This window comes from Pongo pygmaeus, chromosome 9, assembly GCF_028885625.2.
Source record: "Pongo pygmaeus isolate AG05252 chromosome 9, NHGRI_mPonPyg2-v2.0_pri, whole genome shotgun sequence".
Classification (NCBI taxonomy): domain Eukaryota; kingdom Metazoa; phylum Chordata; class Mammalia; order Primates; family Hominidae; genus Pongo; species Pongo pygmaeus.
Genome location: NC_072382.2, coordinates 69673947 through 69697567, shown reverse-complemented (window position 1 = coordinate 69697567; position 23621 = coordinate 69673947). Strand labels below are relative to the sequence as shown.

Genomic DNA, 23621 nt, shown 5'->3' with positions numbered 1-23621 from the left:
AGTTCCCTTATTCAGCCTTTTAAGGATTCATAGTGGATTTGGAAAGCCCCCCTCTCTTCTCCACCAACTGCCCCGAGAGGTGGGGGCAGCAGTGGGGCGGCACACAGTGCTGCTGTAGGAGAGAAGTTTCAGCCTGAGTCAACAACATATGCAAAAATCACAACGAATGAGAGGCGTGAGGTTTTCAGTGTAGCAGACATTTAATTCTTATTTGCCAACTCCTGAGCTAGGACCTGGGAATACAAAGTTAAATAGGACACGATTCTAGTCCTCTAGGCACCAACGGTCTTGGAAAGGAAGCCAGACAAGTAAACTGGCCATTTCAATACTATGTGGTCGTTACAATGCTAGAGGTAGGCACAGGGGGCGCAGTGCAAGGGAGGAAGGGCGTTAACATCTGCCACCTACTTCCAGGTGCCAAGCACTGTTATCAACATTATTCCACTTTATTCCCTGGTGATTATGAAAGGCAGGTATTGATATTCACACTTAACAGACGAGGAAACAGCCTCAGGGAGATAAGCTTACTTGACCCAGTCTCTCTCCTAGTCCATATCAGAACCAAGATTCAAACAGGTTTTGTTTAGAAAATCTAGGATTTTTCAGCCATACCAAAATAAAGTAGCCTCAGGGAATCAAAACATTCAGGAGAGAAGGTGACTTCTGAACTGAGTCTTGCAAGAATTCTGGAATTTAACCAGGCAATTGTATCAGGGGTGGTAAGGGGACGGAACAGCTTGAGCAAGAGTGAGAGTTCCTTGGGGTTTGGGGAGGGAGGAGGAAAAATGATTTTTTATTTAAGAACAAATAGCAAGGAAGGTTTGTGAGCTATGATTGGGGGAAAAACAAAAAAAAAGCCTGAATTCTATCCAGTAATCCTTGAAGGGTTTTCATCCAAGTGGCCTGATGGGATTTGCATTTTACTCTGGAAGATGACTTGGGGATTGGCAGGAAGTAAGGACACTGTTTTTTTCAAGAGAATATAGCCCTAAACTAAGGTAGTAGCAGTGGGGATATAAGTGGATAAGTTCTAGATATACTTGGGAAATATAATTGGAAGGACTTGTGGACTGATAAAGATATATTTAAGAGGTGCAGTCATTAGGACTTGTTGATTGAAGGTGGGGTGAAAAGACGACACAGGTTTCTGGCTTGGTTGGAAAAAGCATAGCATCATTTACCAAGAAGAAACGAGATGGAATTGTTTGGGGTTGGGAAGGTGGACGATGAAATGTTGAGTATCACACATCTTACATTTGAGGTATCAATCATTATTGGATAGAAAGTCTTATTTAGTGAGATGGTAGTGGTTGTAGATGTCAGTGATTTGTTCCAGGGGACAATGAGTAAACTGAGAAGAGGAAAAATCTACAAATGGAGCAATGAAGGTCAGCATTCCATGAAGAAGCAGAAGTTGATGAGAGAGGAAGACAAGAGTGGTCAGAGAAGTTAAGCCCTGGAAACTAAGTAAGGAGAGGGAGTGGGCAACTATGATGGAAAGGCCATAAAGCAAAGATTGAGAAGTATGCACTGCAGTCCATTGTTTCTGGATGTCAGGGTAGGAAAGAGTAAAAGGTGACAGTAGAGGTCTCCTTGCAGTGAATTGGGGAGTGAATATGAAGTGAAATAGTGCACAGAGTCTGTACACAACCCTTTGGAAAAGCCTGATTGAAAAGAGAAAGATGAGATGCAGAGGGAGAGGCATTCAAAAAATGCTAGTTACAGTGTCTTATTGAGGAATCTAAGGCAGGAGTAGGGAGACCTGAGTATGATGGAGCATGGTGGGGTTGGGAGTCAAGCTCACAGCATTTCAGGGTTAGGGAGATAAACTGTCTGCAGCAGTCAATAGTTGAGGGTTCAGCAGGGCTTCCAATAGGGCAGAATAAGGGACTGAACTGCCAGCTTCAGGACAGGGGACAAGCCATCTCTCCTGATAGGAAAGGGTCAGGGGTTGAGTAGAGTCTTCAGCAAAGCTGGGAAGTTGGGTGTTCCCCAGCCTGTTACAGGATCCCAGCCAGGGCCAGAGCAGAAACCCTGGCCCTCCACCTCTTCATCCAGACAGGACTCATGGCAGCCATGGGTTACCTAGGGAGGAGGCTGGCATCAGATCTGGGCCTACTAGTACCAGTACTTAAAGAGTGTATCTCCTTACCCTATATTCACATTTCAGAGGCTATTCCACACCACCCTAACTGCCCCCAAGTCCCCCTTAGCACTCCCCATAGTTGTATGAAAGTGTCCACACCCTTCCCTTCCATACTTACATCAAAGAGTCCTGCCCCATGCTGCTGGTAGAGCCTTGGGTTGAGAAAGCCAAGAGGGGGGCGGCCACTAAGGATCCTGTGCTCATTGATCAAGGATAGGATCCCCCCAAACACTGGAGTAGAGGCCTGCAAGAGTGAAGGTACAAGTAGAGGTCAGGGGTTCTAAGTGACTGGACTTTTTGGGAGTGATGCTTTAAAGTATCAGACATCTCTAAGGAGTCAGGGGTTCTAGGTGCAAGGTGCTCAAGGTGTTAGGGGGTAAGGGTAGTTCCTGAGTGAGAGTTTGGAGATGGGCTGATTCTCACCGAGGTTCCAGACACCCATGGAATGGGCACTCTGTTGCTGACCACCCAGTAGCCATCGGAAAGTGCAGCCACATCTGGGTAGGCACGGCCACTGGCATTGAAGTAACTGGATGGTGGCAGGTGGGGGCTAGAGCTCAGGAACTTGGTTACAGCTTCCTCCTGAAAGGCATTTTTGAGTGAGTATTGGCATGTGGCCTGCCCAGCAGTCAGCTGAACTGAGGATCCCCCATCCTCACTCTTACCCTGCATCCATCCACACAAACACATGTACCTGGTATGAAGGCCGTGGGAACACATTGCTGAAGCCACCACCACTGATATAGTCAACAATTTCATTTGTGATGAGGAAAGGTTCCTGGAAGGATGTGCCTCCCACCGTGGTGACATAGGGGCTGAGGGGAGAAGACAGCATTCAGATAGTAGGGGACCCAAGGGGACCTCCAAGATATGTGGGGAGGGGTGAGTATAGCCCAGATCTTGCTGGAGGAACTAGACTCTGTGGGGAAGCATGTACATGGGATTGACTAAGAGATTTTGAGCCTTCAAGGCATGGCCCGAGGTGACTGTGCACACTTTTCTCTACAGAACACCCACCAAATCTTCCACTAAAATGCCTGGGGACTGAGGAAAAGGAACGATGGGAGCTGTATCCCACACAAGAGATTTGGGGCCTGGGACCTACAGGAAGAGACAGGAGTACAGCAACCAGGGCAGGCAAAGCTTAAGGCTGAACCACAGGAGCACATGGTGGGGTCAAGACAAAGGTTCTACATCATGAGATCACAAGTGAAAGGTGGTGGTTATACCTGAGTGGTAGGCTAGAGTACTTACCTGGAGGCAGGGAAGGTAGGGCGGAACTGGTGTCTTCCAGAGACAGACCAACACCCGGCCCCACTGTCACCTGAGAGAGACCAAGTGTAGCATTCATATGAATTGGTTAGGGCTTAGTATGTGGGTTCAGATGTCAGAGAGGAAATTTACGTGTCAGCTGTTACTGTAGGAGGTCAGAGTGTAGAGGTCAGGTCAGTGGTCCCTACTGGAAGGTCTGAGTTCAGATTATGAGTCAGAGACCAGGCTCAGGGATCACTGTGGAGTCAAAGCTCCCAGGTTGCAGAGGTGTAAGTGTTGTCTAAGTTTAGGGTAGGAGGTCACCTGAGGCGAAGAGCAGGGTGAGACCCCGAGCGGCAGCCTTCATTAGCTCAGTGTTGACCCGCTGGATGTAGGCGCTGCTGAGGGAGTCCTCTTCATCTCCATAGCTCACAGTATGCACATGTGGCAGGGCTGACTCGTTACTGAGCAGCATGAGCCACTGCAGGAAGGGCTCCTGTCCCTCATGCCGGCCTGGATTTTTTTTTTTTTTTTGAGGGATGGGCACAAAGATAGTCACTGGGGGTTGTCAGGATCTCTCTCCAGCTTATAGCATTCCCTTGAGGGAGCAGGGATCAACACCCATCTCCCACCCCCTTCCCCACTGTCCAGTCCTCTTGGTAGTACCAGGGCTACTGTAGACCCAGGTGGAGATGTTGGCACCAGCACTCATCAGGTACTGCACATCTAGACTGGCCTCAATCCCGGCCCGGCCCCGGCCCTGTTGTCCAACCACACGGGCTACTGATGCCTGATGTGCAAAGTTGCCACCGAAGAGGCGCATGAACTGAGCCAGGTCTGAGTCATGGAAATACTGCTCCAGGAACTATGGAGGGAGTCAGAGCAGAGATCGTGGGTCCGAGGGTGAGTCCCAGGGTGGTAAGGAACTGAGGACACTGTGTGGAGGCTATGAGGACCCTGGGGCTCTTTGCTTGGCTCACCTGGGCACAGGCTTGGCTGTTATTGCTGGTGCCAGAGCCCACGTCTTGTGAGGTCAAGTTATATCGCTTACGGATCACAGAGGGGGTCACCCCCAGATGCAGGCCTACAGTCCCTGTCACCTGCGGCTCAGGATGTTGCCTCAGGGATGATGTTGGGGGAAAACGGTGCAGTCCCCCCACTGTAGGGAGAAGTCAGGCTTGAGGAGATCTTATAGACTGTAATGCCCACCTTACAACTCACCCCACCCCCAGTCCCCAATGGCATCTAAACTTCCTCAGCCCCTGGATCTGTGTGCCCCAACCTCCATTCACCCCATAGGTGTTACCAAAGTCCACATGGGGGGCCAAGGCCTGTGGAAGCTGGTAGGGATGTGGGGACCTTACAACATGGGTCTCTGTAGGTCCTCCCACATAGTGATGAAACTCAGCCCCAGGGAGCAGCAGCTCTGCTTGTCTGGAGGTCAGAGAACAGAAGTCAGAAAGCTCAAAATGGAACACAAGAAGCTACCTCTGAGCATCCCTGGGCAGTCAGTCAGTCTCCCCATACATTAGCTCCCACCCACAAGCCCCAGCAAGCTCTCAACTCCCTCCCATCCATCTCACTGATGGGATGACTGGTGCCCTCCATGGAGCAATCATTTCCTCTCACCGGATGCTCAGCCAGCAAGTCAGAAAGTCCTGTGTGATCACAGAATGGCACTTCTGGGCTCCGGCTGCCAAGAGCCATTTTTGCACCGTGTGGAGGGTCAGTGGGGATGGCCTCACCAGATCAGCCACATTCTCTAGGGTCAGGTATTTTCCTGCAGGGATTCAGAAGAGGCACTTGCCCTCATTCATTGCTTTCCCAAACTCCCCTTTTTGGACCTCAACTATGAGACATCAGGACTTCCCAAAGCCTGGAACAGGGTAAAGGAGGGCTGTGTGTGCAGGTGTAGGGTGTACTTGGGGAGCAAAGGAAGAAAAGGCTGGAGAGACTTGAAATGCCATGGCCAAGAATATGGATTTACCCTAAAGGCCAGTAAGTTGCAAATGTCGCACCACAGCATGTATTGCCATGATCTTGAAAATGAATGAGGTTAATACATATAAATTTTCCATTTTAATTTTAAGCTTATGTCCAGCAAATGTTTTCAAATCTTTCGGCACCAGTTACCCAGTTTAGCTCAAATTTGCATACTTGTTGATTTTAAGCTTAACACGATGGTGAGTCACTGTTTCCTGCCATGCACACTAGTGTCACACTGCCCCATCCCCAGCCTCTGCAGTTCACACGTGCACACTCCCCCTGCTGTGAAGGACTTTAACCAGGAGAAGGAACCAATCCATTTTGACTGTTGGAGAGACTGTTTTGAAGCAGAGTGGGGGAGTACAGTGAGGGGTGGGGAGGAGGGAGGAGACTGCAGATCAGTTAGGGAGCTGGGCAGTAGTCCAGGAGTGGGAATAAATAACTGAGTTGGTAGTAACAAAGGACAGTAAGAAGTAGACTAATCCAAAGGCTCTTTGGGAGTTAGAACTGGCAGCCTTAGTATGTGAACAAAAGAGGAAATTAGAATGGATTTGAGGGTAGGGGAAGAAACGTAAGTTGTACTAGATGCCTGGTAGCTAGTAAGTAGCAGAGTCAGAATTTGAGTTCATATTTGAACATAAAGCCTGTATATTGAACCACATCCCCTTTTAGGTTTCTAGCCTGAGGAACACAAGTGTCTTGGCAGGCCCTGACATGATCACCATCCCATGCCCAACCCAGCCCTGTGTCCCTCAACTGCATCCCACATCCTGTCCTTAGTCCCAAAAGGCACCGTATTGAGGAGAGCTGGGATCCGACACAGCCTGCACCAGCTCCGAGAGTCTTTCCACATTCTGCTGTCTCAGGGCAAAGGTGAGACTCAGCTCTTCCTCAGGGTCCGCACGGCCCAGGGACACCCAGCCTGGGGGCAGCCTGTAGGGTCAGGGGTCAGGGACATGGCTTTGGTTAGGGTGGAGATGGAAAATATTGGTCATGGAAGGTTCCAGGTTAGGAGCTGAGACCTTGGGTAGGATCCTAGGAGCAGATACAGATCACATGAGGTGAATGATAGGGGACTGAGCCTAGGAACCTAGAGATGAAGCTATGGAGTGCGTACTAGGAGCTGGCATGGGGGTGAGAGAAGCTAGGACCAGGACAGTGGGAGGCAGAACAGGGTATGGGGAAGGGGGCAGTCTGTGCTAAGTCAACTCACGTCCTCCGCTGGTCAGGCTCCGGGCTGTAACTGCATTTGCCAGATAGGATGAGGGCAAAGAGCCCTAGGAGGCTGTAGGGGCAGCAGGTGGGTTTCAGTGGGAGCCACGTTGTCCTTGTGTTCCCACCCTCCCAATGTGTGCTCCCTCCAACATGATCCCTTTCTCCCGAGCCCTCTCAATTTCTCACCAGGCTTGGAGTCCCATTCTGCCCTTCCGCAGATCTGCTGTCATGTGACGGATCACATGAGCTCTATATTCCACCATCACTACCCCTCCGCCTAGTAACTAGTGACGGTGCTGGCTCCTCCCTTGCATGGGTGGTCCTGAATGCTAGGCAAGGGTGGGGCCGCCACTCGGATTCTCCCCTCTGGCCAGTCAAGCACTGAGTAAGCCCAGGGCTCCCCACCTGAGTCCTGAGCCTGGTCCCCTGGGAATCACCGCAAGTGAGTAGGCTCTAGAGACCCACAGACTGGGGTTCTTCCTAGCTGTATGACATCAGCAAAATAACCTCTCAGAGCCTAGGTTTCTGCATTTACAATATGGAGACTTATATAAAAGTGATCTGCCTCGAAAGATTGCAGTGAAAATTTTTTTTTCCTCTTTTATCCTTTATGTCCCCATATTATCAATTTTGTGTTCATTTTAGGACTGCATTTATGAACAGAGTAAAGCTTTTGCAAGACCAGGATCCTTTTATTCAAATCAGTTTCCAGTTTTAAGTAGCTTCCCAGGAGATCTACAATCAGCTGGGGTCCTGTTTATTATGGGTTCCCAAGGTTTTCAAGGAAATCAACTTTGTTCTAAGGGCCATGGAGGAATCTTGCATCTTGTTTAGTGGGCTCAGGTGGATAAAATGGAAACAGACCTTTGCTTCTTCTAATGGTAACTCAAAGCCCGCAAGGAGGTCTGAGTTTACTACTTCGAATTGGGGTCATTACAAGAGGATTTTCAATGAGAGTTAAAACCCTGAGGATTCAATTCCCTTCCAGTCTTCCTTTTTTTTCCCAAAAAATCCATATGGAAGATGGTGTCAGCAGTGTCATTTTAACTTCCAAAACCATTAATCCAATACTCATGTGAAATCTCTTGTTCTGACCTCAATACTTTTTAGATAGATCCCTCTACTCCTGCTGTGGTCCTACAGGCCACTGACATCCATTAACCTATAGATTATATCCCCACACTGAAGATTATGGCACTTCACCTTTCTGTCCCTCCCAACTCCTGCGATCATTTGACCTAGATGATCAAAATATCTAGGTAAGAGACCCATTCAACACCCTAACCTTCCATTTCTTCATCTCATTAAACCCAATGAGCATTACCTTCACTTCACTTAAACAAACCAGTCCCATGGCTACATTGGGCTTGCTATCTCTCAAAACTGCTCTACCTTTCAAATTATAATTATAGAATCCTTTCTTAGACTATAACCTTCTGTTTTTTCAAGCCATTGTTTTTCCTCACTCCTATTAATCTGACTTCCTTCTGTCCATTGATCCCTCCAGTTTCCCACTAAGCGTGGATCCTAGAGCTGTATTTACTAGCATCATGCTCAGAAACATTTCTCTTTGACCACAACTTTTTTTTTTTTCTTCTAATTTCCTCAATCCCATGAACTTCTCAAACACTGGCCAATCGCCTTTCCCTCACAGCCTGGCTCCGCAAAGAACAGTCAACACCAGTGGTTCCCAAATCCCTTTGTATGAGTGAAAATTTACACTGAGATGAAGCAAGGCAGCCACCTGCAGAGAGCCTGACGTGACAAAGGCTCAACAAATTGAGCTCTTATTACAATGTGGATTTTTAGTGGCCCCAAGAAGAACAAACAAACCACTTGACTGCTCTTGTACCCACCCCAACTTATTTTAAGAACTTCAGGCCCAGAGCTGGTCATCCCCAAGATCCCCTCTCCCACCCAACTGATCCCTCTCAAGGCCCTGCTGGCCTCTTTGCCCGTATTAGAGGGAAAAGATTAGCTGCAGAGAGATGTGATCATCAGCCTCAGGCTAGGCTCCTGAGCTCCCAGTGCCATCCCCACCCCACCACCCCTCTATGCCTCCTGAGGTATCCACAATACTCTGCCAGGTGTCTTCCAGTCATCCCTATAGAACAAAGCTGGAGACTGGATACAAATTGCAGTTTATTAAGGCTCCAGAGTGAGAATTGGCACTTGGTTCTGGGCAGGGGCAGGGGCAGGGGTGTCAGTGGAACCCAAAGGAGCTGGGTCCAAACATGTTGGAGGGACCTCCTCCATCCCGCTACCCCCAATAAATAAAGTCTCAGCTCCATCTCAGGGTGCTGGTGCAGGGCAGGGATCCCTCACTGAGGAGAACCCAGGGCTACTACCTCCTTCATATTTCTCCCCACATTGGACCTGGTCACAGGTCAGTGACCAACAGGGCTTCTGTGGTCCTAGTATTCTGAGGGGGCTGGGGAGTTCAGGGTGGAGAGCTGGGGCCTGGTGGTGGCCTCCCCGTAGCCAGTCATAGTCCGAGGCTGCCCAGGGCAGGCTCAGAGTGGGGCCTGCATTGGGGACACTGTGCGCATCCCAGGTCGGGGCCCAGCCTGGGCCACAGCTAGATGTGCAGCTCCGTGTCATCAGGTGGCTCCAGGCCAGACTCTGCACTGAGTGCCGAGGCTGAGGGACCCTGGGCCACCCCAAATGGTGAGACAACGGGTGAGCGAGCAGCCAGAGGAGACAGAGAGGGTGAGAAGCTGGGGGACATGGCAGCTGAGGACAGGGAGCCTTCATGGCTGATGGGGGAGCGGTGAGAAGCTGGTGGGAAGATGGCCCGGGCTGCAGCTGTGTTTGCTGGCTTGGGGGGCACAGACTTGGCTCCTGGGTGGGCCACGGCAGTGATGAGGGGTGGTGGGTCGATACGGGGAGCTGGGGGACATGGCCGAGCTTCATCCTTGAGCCGAGCGATCTCTGTGAAGACACTGGCCAGTGGCTGGAACTGAGGGCACCAGCTCAGCAGATAGTCCCAGTTATAGCTGCCACGGAGCTCCTCCTCGCCGGCCACAATGGCTGTCAGCGCACCTGCCACACATGGCTTGCCATCTGCTGGGAAGCCATAGTCCCCAGTGGGTGCAGGGCTCAGGCCACAGCCCCCCAGGAAGGCTGTGGCAGTGGCTGGGGGCCCCTCCTCTCGGTAGAGAGTGGCCCCTGCACCTGGCAGCAGCAGCCCTGCCTTTCGGCCCTTATACCAGGTGTCAGGGGCAGGTGGCTCGCAGGATGTGTCACTCAGTCCATCTGCATCCTGCTGGATGCCTGAGTCAGGGCCACGGGCAGCCAGAGAGGAGGCCACACTGGCCACACGGGGGAACTCATTGATCATGCGGATCTCATCATCCTCTGCAGCCTCTGCTGATCCTCGGCCACTTGAGTGTGAAGGGTCCAAGGAGCCACCACGGGGGTAGGGTCCTCCAGCTCCTGGCCCACCATAGCTGGGAAGAGTCTGGTGATAGAGGTGCTCGGAGGGTGGTGGACTAGGTGGCTCCCGGCCCAGTTTCTGCAGTGAGCCACTGGCTAGGGGTGCCGCCTGTGACATTGGGCCAGGGGCTGCCTCAGCCTTGCGGCTACGGGCCCGAACAAGTCCTAGGACCAGGGCTGCCAGTGCAAGCACCACCACAACTCCCAAGGAGGCTGCCACGGCCCCTACTAATAGCAGGTTGAGGTCAGGTGCCAGGCCCAGTGCAGTGTGGGTGATATCCACGGTCACAGGCACTGTGGCACTCCGGGAACCAGGCAGAGGCCCCCGTGCTATCACCTCCAGCCTCAGCTCCCGTGGTGCTTCCCGCCGGGTCCGGCCCCCACCCCCAGAGGTGGCTGTTCCACTGCCTGGTGCCCGACTGTCCACCCGCAGGTACAGGGCTCCTGTAGTCTGGTTAATACCAAAATAGGGGGAAGAGGTGGCAAGGGAATACAGAACCAGGCCATCGGCACCCCCATCCTCATCTGTGGCCTGCACATGACCCAAGCTGTGGCCACGCCGGGCACCTTCTGGCACTTGGAAGTGGAAAGCTGGTGCCAGAAATACAGGGTCATACTCATCCTCTCCAGTCACCAGCACCGACACAGTGACAGAGGCTGAGAGATTCCCAGCATCGGCAGCACCCACCAGCAGCCGGAAGCTTTCTGTGTGCTCATAGTCAAAGGGCACTCGTGCACGCAACTCCCCTGTTGAGCTGTTCAGTGCAAATGCCTCACGGCCCTCAGGCCCTGGCCCAGCCTCCAACAGGCTGTAATGGAGCCTTCCAAAAGCCCCAGCATCCCCGTCGATTGCATGCAGAGTGGTCACAAGAGTGCCTGGAGGCTGATTCTCGGCCAGGCTGGTGCTGAGTAAGTTCAGTGGGAAGGCTGGGCCATGATCATTCACATCCTGGACCTCAATTGTCACTGGTGCCAAAGCAAAGTGTGCACCGGCAGGGTCAGCAGCCTGTACTACAAGCTGATGTCGAGCCTGGGTCTCACAGTCCAGGGCATGGGCCAGTCGCAAGGTGCCTGAGCTCTCATCCAGCTCAAAGAGCCCTGATGGGTCGCCTGAGCTGACAGTGAAACGCACGAGGCCATGAGGGCCAGGGTCAGCGTCAGAGGCCTCTACATGCAGCAGCTCAGCTCCAACAGGTGTGTCCTCAGGTACTGCCACATGGTAGGATGCTCGGGTAAAGACAGGTGGGTTGTCATTGACATCTAGTACAGTGACAGTGACTGGCACGACTGAGCTTTGGGGTGGCTGCCCACGGTCAGCTGCAGCCACTGTTAGATTGTACTGTGTCAGGCTTTCAAAGTCTAGAGGTTCAAGCAACACCAGGCAGCCCAGTGCCCGGGGGCCTGGTCCAGCACTCTCCCCAGCCTCAGCCAGCCTGGGTTCCAGCTGGAAGACTCGGCCCCAGTTGCCACTGATGATGCTGTAGTCCACAGCGGCATGGGTGCGGCTTCTATCAGCATCTGTAGCCTCCAGGGTGAGCAGAGTGGAGCCAGGGGGCAGGTCTTCAGTCACAGCCACACGGTAGTGTGGCAATGTGAAGCTTGGGGCGTGGTCGTTCTGGTCCTGCAGCTGCACGTGCACTGTGGCTCGTGCTGCCCGGCCTGGAGCCCCGTGGTCTCGTGCTTCCAGCACCACATCCACTGCTCCTGACCCGTCATGGCTCAAGGCCATTGTTCCCACTATTGTGAACAGGGTCCCTGAGATGAGAACAGAAGAGAAAGAAATATATTCAGTAAAGGCTGTGAGTGAACAGAAGAGTGACCCTTCAGGATCTAGGAAATGGTTTTGGAAGTCAGACTCAGGGAATGGCCTATCTGCTGGGAGACAAGGGAATGGCCTCAAGGATTCACAGCTTAGGGAACAGCTTCTAGACATGCAGTCAACAAGGGGCTTATAATGAAGACAGAGGGGAGGAAAGGTCCTCCCTGGGCCAGAGATCCAGGAGTTAAAGAGTTTGAGTAACAAATTCAAGGAATGAGGTCAGATTACAGCCCAACACAGTCAAAGGCAAGGGGCAGATCCTGGGAAAGACGCACCATTGTTGGGGTCAACACTGAAGCCATCGGCAGGGGAAGCCAGGTGGTAGGAGATGTGACCGTTGGCACCTGAGTCCCGATCAGTGGCAGAGACGGAGAGAATGGCACTGCCTGGGGGTGTGTGCTCAAGCAGCATTACCTGAAGTGTGAGGAGAAGTGCTTATGGCCAGGCTTCCCATTTGCCCTGCTGTCCATGCAGCCTGTTCTGGAGCTTGGTTCCTTGAGCCCTGCTTGGCATCCATTCCAACTTGGAGCCCCTACTCCTAAGTATTCGAATGGGCAATGCCCACCTTCTCCCCTTTCTGGGTACAGGATGCAAAACCAGGATGTAGTTCACAGGACTTGGGACATTCCCATTCCCAGATCAGCTCCAATGTCCAGCCCACCTCAGCAGCTGCTAGCTCTGATACTTCCCTCCAACAGGAACAACCCAGGCCCAGGTGTAGGTGGATCCAGGGGTGTCAATACCTGGTAGAGGCTCTGTGAGAAGGCAGGTGCATTGTCATTGACATCCTCCACAAGCACTGTGAGGTTGGCATGGCCCTCATGAGGCCCATCATGTGCCAGCAGCTGCAGCTGGTAGCGGTCACACTGCTCAAAGTCCAGGGGCCCCGTGAGGGAGACACGGCCTCCATAGCGGCCAACACTGAAGGGATCCTGGGGCCCAGATGGGCTTAGCACGTACCACAGCACGGGTCCTGAGTCCACATCATTCCCTGTTACCTGTGCAATCTCTGAGCCCAATAACGCATCTGAAATACATGAGACAAGAGTGTTTGGCATGGACACAGCCCCACCTTGAGCTGCAGGGTGGAGAAAAATGTCTCTCTGCCACCCTTTATGCCACCCACTTTACCCAGCCTCACCTTCTGACACTCGGAGCTCCCAGGGTTGGGGGATGGTGGGGCGATTGTCGTTGGTGTCGATGACCATCACCGTCAAGGTAGCTGAGCCCACCAGGGCTGGGCTCCCTCTGTCTGTGGCCATCAGTACCAATCTGGACACAAAGCACAATCATCGGGTGGGACATGGCAATAAGGGGGAACTCTGGGCAGGGCCAGGAGGACTCAGGACAGAGCTTAGGACTGGGGAATTCAGGATGTGGCCAAGGGACCAAGATGAGTTCAAGGCAGGGCTTGAAACTGGACAGGCCCAAGATGGGGTCTTGGGTCCACAGGGCCAGGCCTCACCGTGTTTCAGCCCAGATCTCACGGTCCAGGATGGCTGTGGTAGTGATAGTGCCTGTGGTTGGGTCTACGTGGAACAATCCACGTGCCGGCTGGGATGCAGCCAGACTGTAGGAAATCTGTCCTCCAGAGCCTTGATCCAGGTCATCCGCCTCCACCTGGTGAGGGTAGGCGGCTGCTGTGACTGGTCTGGCCACAGACAAGTCTGACTAGCCCTGCTCCCCCGCCCAATCTTTCCATCACACCCCATACCTGCAGCAGGGGCCCCTCCAAGGGCCGGGACTCAGGAAGGAAGGCCACATAATGGGGCCGCAGGAAACGGGGAGCGTTGTCGTTGGCATCTTGCAGGGTCAGGGTCAGCACAGTGAAGGCAAAGGCTCCTCCACTCTCTGCCTGCAGCACCAGTCGCAGCCGTGGACTCACCTCGAAGTCCAGCCCCTCTGCTGAGCGAACTGTGATGGCACCTGGGGGAGGCAGAATGCATCAGTGACAGCCCCCTTTGCTTGCCCTGGAGCCTCCTTCTCTGAGACCCCTTACTCAAGGACAGCCCTTCACCCATCAAAGGCTCCTCTGATGCAAAGAACCTGCTTCCCCAGTAGCCTGTCCTGCACAGAGCCCCTGCTCCTATTCCTTACCTGTACTAGGCTGGATGGAGAATGTCCCTTTCTCATTCCCACTGAGAATGCTGTAGGTGATGAGTCCATTTGTGCCTCCTGCATGGATGGCCCTGGGGGAGACAATAGGAGTCCCTGCAGAAAGAACGGTATTGTTGGACTGTGAGCGCGAGACTGGTAGAGTTTGGGGGACATTTTCAAAGCACAACCCCAGCCCATTTGGGAGTTTGAATCTGGAAGAAATGGCTGGGGACCCACCTGGGGCTGCGTTCTCACGAATCGTAGCCTCACTGCTAGCCCGGGGAAAGCGGGGTCCACGCTCAGCTTCCCCCTGCAGTCCAACAATGATCACACCAGTGGCAGAGCGAGCTGGACGGCCAAGATCAGTGGCCACAATGAAGAGGACACGATCCCGGGGGCCTAGAGCTACAGGAGAGCGGGCCACACGGATTTCACCAGTGTAAGAGTCCACAGTAGTGCCAGGAGGTGGTGTGCCTGCCAGCCGGTACAGAATGGAAGCATTGGCACCAGCATCGCGATCTTCAGCTCTCAGTGTGGCCAGAGCCAGGGTTGGGGTACTGAAGCTGGGGCCTGGGCGGGGCAGGCGTAGGCGCAGAGGACTGGTGGGGAAGGTGGGTGCATGGTCATTGACATCGCGCACTGTGATGGTGACAGACACTGTGGTGCTTAGGGGCCCAGCAGCTGCACCATCCACTGCACTCACAGAAAAGGTGTAGCTGGGACACTGTTCTCTGTCCAAGGCTGCAGCTGTGCGCAGTTCTCCAGAGCTGGGCTCCAGCAGGAAGGCTCCTGCTGTACCCGCACCCAGGTAGTAGGTCACACAGCCATTGGCTCCAGCATCGGGGTCATGAGCCTGTAGCTGCAGCAGCAGAGTCCCTGCAGGCACATCCTCCGGCACTTCCACCAAGTAGGCAGGCACAGGAAAGGCTGGAGCATGGTCATTGGCATCCAGCACTGTCACTGTCAAAAGCAGCGTGGCACTGAGAGCTGGCTGGCCTCCATCCCGGGCCTCTATCCTCAGCTGGAAAGCTGGCTCCACTTCTCTGTCTAGTGGCCGCATGGTGCCAAACTCTCCAGAAGCAAGGTCTAGGACAAAGGCTCCTGATGGGTCCCCATCTGCAGAGAAGGGCATGCACATATAAATATACATGTGTCATGGGGATGGGGGTGATTTACAGACAACAGGAGAGAGAGTGAGCATGTGCACAAAAGCAAGTGAACCTATGAGAGAAAGGGAGAAAAACAGAGAAAAACAGAAACGGAAAGTAACAGAAGATACTATAAAGCAGCTGGTATCATCTGTGTGTGGTCTGGGAACCCCGGGAGTCCCCCAAGTCCTTTTCATGTGCATAAGATCAAAATTATTTCATAGCACTACTAAGCCATTATATGGCCTTTTTATTCTCATTATCTCACAGATATACAGTAGAATTTGCAGATGCTCTATGATATAATGTGATGTTATAATGTCTTGGTTAATGGAATGTGTGCTTATGTATTCCTGTGTGTTCTAGAATATTCTAGACAGAAAGTTTAGAGCATGAATGTGTGTGTCTTCAGAGATTCAGTTTGTTCTGGCTATCTTCAGTTATACCCGCTTTAATCTCTGAAATTAATTACTGTCCAACAAATTGTTACTTGAAATCTTAGTATTTCCTTGTGCTTACACAGAAATACTGGCAAGCTGTATACTTCATTGGCTTGTTTCACAATCATATTTTAACATCATCTCAGTTTTATTATCTAATACAGTAAATACTGATATAATCCACATAAAAACTCCTTAGGGTTCTCAAAAATTAAGAGTGTTAAGGGTTTCTGAGACCAAAAATTTGAGAACGACTGTTCTACAGGGAGAGACAAATGAGAAAGAAAAGAAATAGGAAGATAGAAACAGAGACACACAGGGAGATAAAGAGCATGGAATGAGATACCCAGATACACTGGGTATAAGCATGAAAGAAAAGGTGGACGACATCAAGAGGGAAAAGGAGACCCAGACACATGCACTGAGGCTGACAGCAGCCAAGAAGGAGCAGGAACCAGGCAAGTGGGTGCTGAGTTAGTGGGAGTGGGAAGGTTCTCACCTAGGATGCGGTACTGCAACTGCCCATTGGCTCCCACATCTGGATCAGAGGCCCGAAGCATGGTAAGGGTCTGGGGGTCCTGGCCCTCAGGCACCTCCAGAGAGAGATGGGCACTCCCAAAGGTTGGTGCATGGTCATTCTCATCCTCCACAGCCACTCGAACAGTGACATGCGTTAACTGAGGAGGTGAGCCCCTGTCCTGGGCATACACTGTGGGGAAGCAAAATCAATGAGGTCTAGTTTGCCCTCAACACATGGAGAAATCCACACCACACAGTGTTCATATATGTTCACTAGGTGCACACAAACCAGAAAATGTCCATCTCTCCATACCTCTCAGGCACACATGTGTCATGCATAAACATACATGTGTCCTATCTCCCATGCTTGGTGCATGCAAGATATATCTTGGACTAGTGGTGGTGTAACAGGAAAGGCACTAAATGAGGTATGAAAAGATCTGGGTTCAAGTCCCAGCCCTGCCACTTCCAAGCTGCATGAGCTTGAACAAGTCACTTGACCTCTCCAATATTCAGTATCAAAATGCTCCTCTGTTAAATGGCTGCAGTATCTGAGGGAGGCCTGGAGGGCATAGCTGTGACATTATGCATTTTAGAATTTGTATGGTCACAGTTGTGACAGTCTAGAAGTCAGTTGACTTTGCACCCTGCCAAACTCTCGACTCCCCAAAAGGGTCCAAAAACATAACAGGGGCTTTGTGGTAATAGGCAAAAACTTCTAGAAGGTAGTACTTTGGGTATTCTATCCAGGTAACACTAGTGTTTACAACACCTCACTCAGGCACTTGGGGTCCTGTCAACATGTACCTGTCAGGTTGATCTCCTCCTGCTCCTCTCGATCCAGGGCCCGAAGAGTCGTGAGAACACCAGTGTCAGGATCCAGAGAAAAGCTTTCGCTAGAGACGCCTCCATAAGTCACTTGCCCGTTGGCCCCTGAGGAGGGGCAGCATGGAGGGCGATCAGAGGGTTAAAATGCTCTTTCTTGCCCCAGTTCATCCCACTCATAATTCACCCCCCCCCAGGTCTTACCCACGTCCGGGTCGGTTGCTCGAAGGGTAAGCAGAGATGTGCCAGGAGGGCTGTTCTCACGCAAGAGGACGTTGTACTCCTGCTGCTGGAAAGTAGGCGCCTCGTCGTTGACGTCAGCGACACTGACGGTCAGGACCTGGGTGGCCGAGCGCGGCGGGGAGCCGTGGTCTGAGGCCACCACTGTCAGTACGTGCTCAGCTCGTTGTTCGCGGTCCAACGGCCGCACCACGGACAGCGCTCCTGGGTGAACGGTAAGCCAGGTTGGTGGGGACCCCCACACTCCACATCAGCACCTTCCTCGCCCTCACCCCCAGACCTAACTCTCACCAGTGCTTGAGTGCAGCCGGAAGTGGCCGTCCCCGCCAGATGCCAGCCAATAGGACACGCGTGCAGCCTCGCCCAGGTCCGGGTCCCGGGCTACCACGTGCAGCGCCGCGGGCCCAGGCGGCTGGTCCTCTGGGAGGCGCACGCGTGAGGGCGAGGCGAAGACAGGCGCGTTGTCATTCTCATCCGTGACGAAGACGCGCGCAGAAACGCGCGCTGCACGACGGCGGCTGGCGTTGGCGGGCCGGTCGGTGGCTTCCACCAGCAGCAGCAGCGCGGGAGTGGTCTCTCGGTCCAGGCCGCGCGGAGCGCTCAGCGCCCCGGTGCGCGCGTCCAGGCGAAGCGCCGGCACGGGCGGCTCCTGGCGGAGCAGGCGGTAGCGCACGTCGCTATTGGGGCCGGGGCCGTCGGCGTCCGACGCGCGGAAAGTGTACAGCGCTGCGCCGGGCTCCGGATTCTCTGGCAGCGCCAGCGCCAGCGGGTCGCGCGCGAAGGCGGGCGCATGCTCATTCTCGTCCTGCACTCGCACCTGCACTCGCAGCAGCCTCGCGCCCGCGCCTCCCGGCCCCTCAGCGCGTACCGTGAGCGCGCGCCACGGCGGGCCCGCTTCGAAGTCCAGGGGCCGCGCCAGGTACAAGCGCCCTGAGGCCGCATCCAGCGCGAAGGTGCCCTCGGGATCGGCACCGCCCACCAGTGTGTAAGTGAGTGCACCCACACCCGCGGGCTCTGGCGCTGCCACCGAGCCCAACAGAGAGCCGGGCCGCAGTCCCTCAGCTGCTGTCACCGTCAGCACGACAGGCACTGGTGCCGCTGGGTCCCGCTCTGCGAGATCTGGGGGCGGCTCGGCCAAGCGAGTTGAGGGAAGCACCTGTTGTGGACCAGGGAGGGAGAACAGAATTGTGAGGGCCCGTGTAAAAGGGGATCTGGGCTGGCTTCCCAGGTGGTAGGAAAGACTGGTCAGAGTAGCCTGACTGCTAGTGGAGCCAAAGGACTCCCGTGAAGCTGGAGCTACTGAAGGGGACCTACAGTGGTAGCCAAGGGGAGGTGGGCAGACTGTGGGAAGGGCAGCCATACCTGCACCAGCAGCTGGAGGCTGGCACTTCGAGGAGGGCTGCCTTGGTCATGAGCACTCAGTGTCAGCACATAGTGAGGCCGCTCTGCTCGGATCAGGGGAGCTGCAGTGAGCAGCTCCCCTAAGTGAGGGTGCAGAGAGAAAAGCTCTGAGCCAGGACCTGGGGACAGGCAGAGGAAGATGAGGGCTTGGGGCCCAGAGCTGGGCAGGCCATGAGGGCATGCCATCACCCACCAATTCTCTTCTCTCCACTCCCATACCAGTTAGTGTGTACAAGATGGTCCCATTCTCCCCCTCATCTGGATCCTTCGCCTGCAGAGTCGTCACCAGTGTTCCTGGAGGCACGCGGTCTGGTACCTGTGGGAACACAACTCACCTAGTTGTCTCTTTCCTGTTCTTCAGACAACTCAGGATAAAGCTTCCCTCACCTGTGGGCAGGCAGAACCTCTTTTCGGCTCTCACACCCAATCCAGGAGGCAGTCTCTTACCTACACCTACAGCTCTATGGGGAGATCCCCACTCCCTCTCACACTTCTCAGGACAAAGTCCTGCCACTTCACATACCTGTATAGGGAGGCCACCACCAGCAGCTCCTGAAGCCTGCAGGAAGGTGGGGCTGTTGTCGTTGAGGTCAAGCACTGCAACATGCACAGTGCCTGTGGTGCTGCGGGGTGGGCTCCCTCCATCCTGCACCTGCACCAGGAGCTGATAGCTGCTCTGCTGCTCACGGTCCAGGGTTTGGAGTGTGGTCACTTCTCCTGGGAGTGCAAGAAGGAGATCATGTACAAGATGTTTAGGGATGCAGAGCCTGAGGCCTGCACCTAAGAAGCTGGGGTTTGGGGAGTGGGGGAGGGAATGCCAGGGCTAAATCCTCATTCTCAGGGGTGAGATGGGAGCTGGGGGTTGGGGATCCTGTCTGGATGTTCACCAGGCTGGGGATAAGGCTATGGGGTCTCAGGATTTGGGTCTCTGTGCTCACCAGTCTGGGGGTGGATGCGGAAGGCCTTGCTGTCTTCAGACAGCTGTTGCAGGCTGTAGGTCAGACGTCCATTGGGTCCTGAGTCTCGGTCAGTGGCAAAGACTCGGCCCACGCTGGTCCCTGGGGGCTGGTTCTCAGCCACAGCCAGGAAGGTGGGATCCTCAGACAAGCGGGGACTGTGTTCATTCTGGTTGAGGATGCTGACCCTCACGGTGGCTGTGCCTGTCTGCTGCCCCAACTCAGCTTTGGACCCAGACACTGCCATTACCTTCAGTATGTACAACTCCTGGGCCTCACGGTCCAGCGCTGCCCGCACCCATAGCCACCCACTCTGTGGCTCCAAGCCAAAGGGGCTACTTGCTCCCTCTGCTGCAAGGTGATAGGTGATAGGGCCCCCATCTGGTGCTTGGGCCTGCACTTGCAGGACCTGAGTTCCAGCGGTGGTGCCTGAGGGCAGGTCCACGCGGTAGGTAGGGCTGTTGAATCGGGGAGCCAGCCCACGGGTTCCCACATCCTGTACCACCACCCGTAGTCGAAAGTGGCTGGTGCGTGGCGGGGAGCCCCCATCCCGGGCCTCCAGCTCCAGCTCATGGGCTGGCCCTCCTGAGGGCCCCAGAGGCCTCATAAGCCGTACATGGCCTGTGGTGGGGTCCACGGTGAAGGCTCCACCACCCCCAGCAAGCAGGGTAAAGGTGACTCGACTGTTAACACCTGAGTCAGGGTCAAGAGCCCGCAGTGTATAGATGGGAGTCCCTGGGGCAGTGTTTGGTGGTAGCAATACCGTGTCTTCAGGTGTAGGAAAGGCAGGGGAGTTGTCATTCACATCATCCAGCAGCACACGCACCCGAGCTACAGTGAAAGCTGGGGGCAATCCACTGCCTGCTCGCACCTCCAGCTCCAACACTGGTCCCAGTAGCTCCCGGTCCAGAGGGCGAAGTGTTTGCAACAGTCCTGATACCGCATCTAGGGAGAAGAGTCCTCGGGGATCCCCACCTGATAGGGAAAGGGTCACAGGTGCCAAGCGACCTAGGGAGGACGAAAAAGGGATCAGGAAAGAGATGGAGGGGCACTTACTGAGTCAGGACCCACTTATTGAGCAGTGCCCACACCCATGCCTTTCAAAATATTAGGAGGAGGGGCAGGGGTTGGCAAAGAAGTTGGTTGGCATGCACTGAGGTGACATTCCTATGCCTCATGAAGCAGTGTGCCTGCACTGTGCCTAAGGAGGTGTTGGGCATTGGTACAGGAGTGTTTTATACTGGGGCTATCTGCCTTGTGATACTCTAAGGTACCTTCAGATGGTGCTGGAGGGTTATACTGGGGTATTTGGGTCTGGCACCAAGTGGGTATAAAGCTAAATGATACCTGGTGGGTTGTGTGCCTGGACTATGCCCACACTGGTGCCTGGTGCCACATCCTCTGGCACAGAAAAAACATACTGTAGTTGCTCAAATATGGGTGGTGTGGGGGTTCCAGGCACAATGCTGACGTTCACTCGGGCACTGGGTTCTGCCTGTAGACCACCTCCATCCTGAGCCCCGATTTCCAGCTGCACCACAGAGTTGGCCCGTCTGGCCAAGGGCCAGGCTACTGTCAACAGTCCTGAGAGGAAAAATAGAAGCAGTGATCACATATATGGAAACATAATAGGGCTAGAAAGGTTATGGAAGAGGTGGGTAGGACATCATTTAGGCAGGTGGGGAGGGGGACCTGGGGGAAGGCCCAGGGAATGGGAGGATCCTCACCTGATTGCTCATCCAAGGCAAAAAGTGGGGGGCTATTGCCAGCCAGGATATGGTAGGAGAGTCGCCCATGGGATCCCTGGTCAGGGTCGTGGGCACGCAACCTCACCACAGCTGTGCCTGGTGGACTCTGGGCACTTATACTGGCAGCATACTCCCGTGGATAAAACTGAGGAGGGTTGTCATTCTCGTCTGACAGAAACACCTTCACATATACCATGGACTTGAGGCCTCCCTGGTGGGACATGCAGCCATAGGTCAGGTGGGCCTCGTCTGGCCCTGGTGAGTGCCCTACCCCAACATCCCAACCTGCCCCTGGTCTAATGACTTACCCCATCCACAGCTGTCACCGTGAAGTCAAAGCTTGAGGGCCCCTGGTCACGGTCCAGGGTCCGGGTTGTGCACACATCACCGCTGTGGGCATCAATGCGGAATGGGGGAGATCCGGAGGACCCAAGTCCAGCACCCAAGGAATAGGAGAGGAGGCCAAATGGGCCACTATCCGCGTCTGTGGCTGTCACCTAGGGAGAGGCTGGGGTGAGTGGTGTCCCCTCTTCTTTGCCAGAAAAGCCAGAGGTAGGTGGCGATTAGAATGAACAACTGGTGCTCAGTCTCTGGATGGCGGACACACAGAGAGGACTAGTAGGACATGGGCCCAAACCCAACCTCAGCCCATACCTCACCATTTAGTTAGGTTCCTAAGAGCCTCTAGCCATAACATTTTTTTGTCAGCTGGTCAATACATAACCTTGTTTGATGTGTGTTTCTGTTTAAAGACATCTTATGTTTAATATACATTGTTCATTCATTAACATTGAACTCACAGCCAACAGCACTGTAACTCATGCCTGAATAAAGCTTATCTAACATATGTATTTTCTCCATACGACACATCAGCATGACATCACAGCCTTCTTGTACTGAGGAACATTAGACCACACTTTAGCACTACACTTGGGGACCATTTGAACAGTGAAATCACCAGCTTTTTGCACTAAAAAAATGTTGCACTAAATAGACCTGAAAGGGACATTTGTTTACAAGCATGAGAGCCAAAACGAGAAGGCAGAACATCATCTTGTTCAGCCTGTGCTGGGAATGTGAACATTAGGTAACTCAAATTTTTCATCTCTCTGCCCATGTCCAGGAATGCTAGTGTTGATTTTGGAGTTACAAATAAATTTTCGAGATTAAGTGAATTCACAAATAATGAGGACCAACTGTACTTAAAAAGAAGAAAGGGCTGTGACCTCAAATTCCAGGTGGGTCCAGGAAATTAGTACCCTCACCAAGTCTCATAATCACCCCAAGCCAAGAACTCACCGACAGTGGAATTATTGAGACTGATGTTATAGGTTTGATCTTTATTGAGTTTGATTATTACAGAGTGGGATCTGATTAATCCTGGGATCTGATCACTATAGGGTCTGTTCTATAGATTTATGGGTGTGTGGCTCATGCATCGTTAGCCTAGTACAGTGCAAGGTACATAGTAGGTGCTTTATGTGTATTTTTTCACCGAGTAAATCGACAGTCTGATCATCCTGCTTTGTAACAAAACCTTCTTTCACACTAAGTTTTATACATTGGGTACACATTAGGCCCTCAATAGTGGGTTAGCTGGTGCTGACAACTGTAGCCTGTGACAAAGTGCTCTTTGTGGATATAAGGACCTCAGGGTCATGATATGCTGCAAGAGGAAGCTGGAGAGTTCCCCTTTCTCAGCCAGAAAATGTGCTTAGAGAGAAAGCTGGCCAAGGACTTCTGATTGTGGCCCAGACCCTTGACAGAAATGATCTGTGCCATTGTTTACCCTCCTGAGAGACACCAAGACCCTGCCATGGCTGAACCCTGGAAACAGCTTCTGCTCCAACTCTCTACTGTGGCTGTGGGCCCGGATATCCCAGGAGACAGACTTCCCCTGCATCAATACTGGCAGGCAGCAGCACAGCTGCGGCACCATCTCCAGAAGCTGTTAACGACCTTTGCCCTCTGACTCGCTGCAGGAAGAAAGCAATAAACAGTGGTCGGGGGAAGTTGTCAGGAAGTGACCCCAAAAGGCACAGGGGCCACTGACTGGAAATGAGCAAGGCAGAAGTGAATTTCCTGGCCTGTACAACCCCTGCTCAGAGGTTTCACTGCAAATACAGTCTCCATTTTCAGCAGATTCTCAGCTCAGCGTCTCAGTTCGACCTTGGTCAGCTCCCTCTCCCATTCTGCCCCAAAGCCATAATAAACTTCATCCCTCTTCTCTCTTGCCCTCATCCCATCCCTTGCACTATTTCAAGGAGAAAAGAAAGACACTTATCTGTGAACTCTCTAAACTTCCTACTAGCCTCGAAACTTACTCCATATGCCTATCCCAACCTCTTTCCCAGGTGTACCTCCTGCTTTGACTTTTTAAAACATAAATTATTTA

General features: G+C 53.2%; 2 protein-coding genes across 2 annotated transcripts in view; both read right to left on the bottom strand.

The window, feature by feature from the left end:
* Positions 1 to 181: 181 nt before the first annotated feature.
* Positions 182 to 7086, bottom strand: TPP1 (tripeptidyl peptidase 1). Its single transcript, XM_054439208.2, has 13 exons — positions 6785 to 7086; positions 6597 to 6668; positions 6177 to 6316; positions 5027 to 5177; positions 4704 to 4831; positions 4378 to 4556; positions 4064 to 4262; positions 3722 to 3910; positions 3401 to 3470; positions 2841 to 2961; positions 2570 to 2728; positions 2265 to 2390; positions 182 to 2085 (listed from the first exon to the last, which is right to left on the bottom strand). The coding sequence occupies exons 1-13, from the start codon at positions 6859 to 6861 to the stop codon at positions 1945 to 1947; spliced, it is 1752 nt and encodes a 583-aa protein (XP_054295183.1). The 5' UTR covers positions 6862 to 7086; the 3' UTR covers positions 182 to 1944.
* Positions 7087 to 8717: 1631 nt separating this feature from the next.
* DCHS1 (dachsous cadherin-related 1) overlaps positions 8718 to 23621 on the bottom strand; it is a 34562-nt gene continuing 19658 nt past the window's right edge. Inside the window, exons 3-21 of the mRNA XM_054439198.2 lie at positions 21535 to 21723; positions 21206 to 21437; positions 20826 to 21062; positions 19461 to 20486; positions 19046 to 19239; positions 18742 to 18838; positions 18484 to 18641; positions 17413 to 18277; positions 17086 to 17325; positions 16864 to 16989; positions 16037 to 16246; positions 14187 to 15065; positions 13950 to 14063; positions 13567 to 13778; positions 13318 to 13472; positions 12994 to 13124; positions 12596 to 12879; positions 12128 to 12266; positions 8718 to 11788 (exon numbers count right to left, since the gene is read on the bottom strand). Of these exons, the coding sequence (XP_054295173.1) occupies positions 9177 to 11788; positions 12128 to 12266; positions 12596 to 12879; positions 12994 to 13124; positions 13318 to 13472; positions 13567 to 13778; positions 13950 to 14063; positions 14187 to 15065; positions 16037 to 16246; positions 16864 to 16989; positions 17086 to 17325; positions 17413 to 18277; positions 18484 to 18641; positions 18742 to 18838; positions 19046 to 19239; positions 19461 to 20486; positions 20826 to 21062; positions 21206 to 21437; positions 21535 to 21723 (8100 nt within the window). The 3' untranslated portion in view covers positions 8718 to 9176. The remainder of the gene's footprint in view (positions 11789 to 12127; positions 12267 to 12595; positions 12880 to 12993; positions 13125 to 13317; positions 13473 to 13566; positions 13779 to 13949; positions 14064 to 14186; positions 15066 to 16036; positions 16247 to 16863; positions 16990 to 17085; positions 17326 to 17412; positions 18278 to 18483; positions 18642 to 18741; positions 18839 to 19045; positions 19240 to 19460; positions 20487 to 20825; positions 21063 to 21205; positions 21438 to 21534; positions 21724 to 23621) is intronic.

What these genes read in the sequence shown, in the direction of transcription:
- TPP1 (XM_054439208.2), bottom strand. Translation starts at nt 6,861, where the DNA reads ATGGTGGAATATAGAGCTCATGTGATCCGTCACATGACAGCAGATCTG. An exon ending in TCCCACGGCCTTCATACCAG is followed by an intron (nt 2,729 to 2,840) that starts GTACATGTGTTT and finishes AATGCCTTTCAG; the next exon opens with GAGGAAGCTGTAACCAAGTT. An exon ending in ATGGGGCAGGACTCTTTGAT is followed by an intron (nt 2,086 to 2,264) that starts GTAAGTATGGAA and finishes CCTCCTCCCTAG; the next exon opens with GTAACCCATGGCTGCCATGA.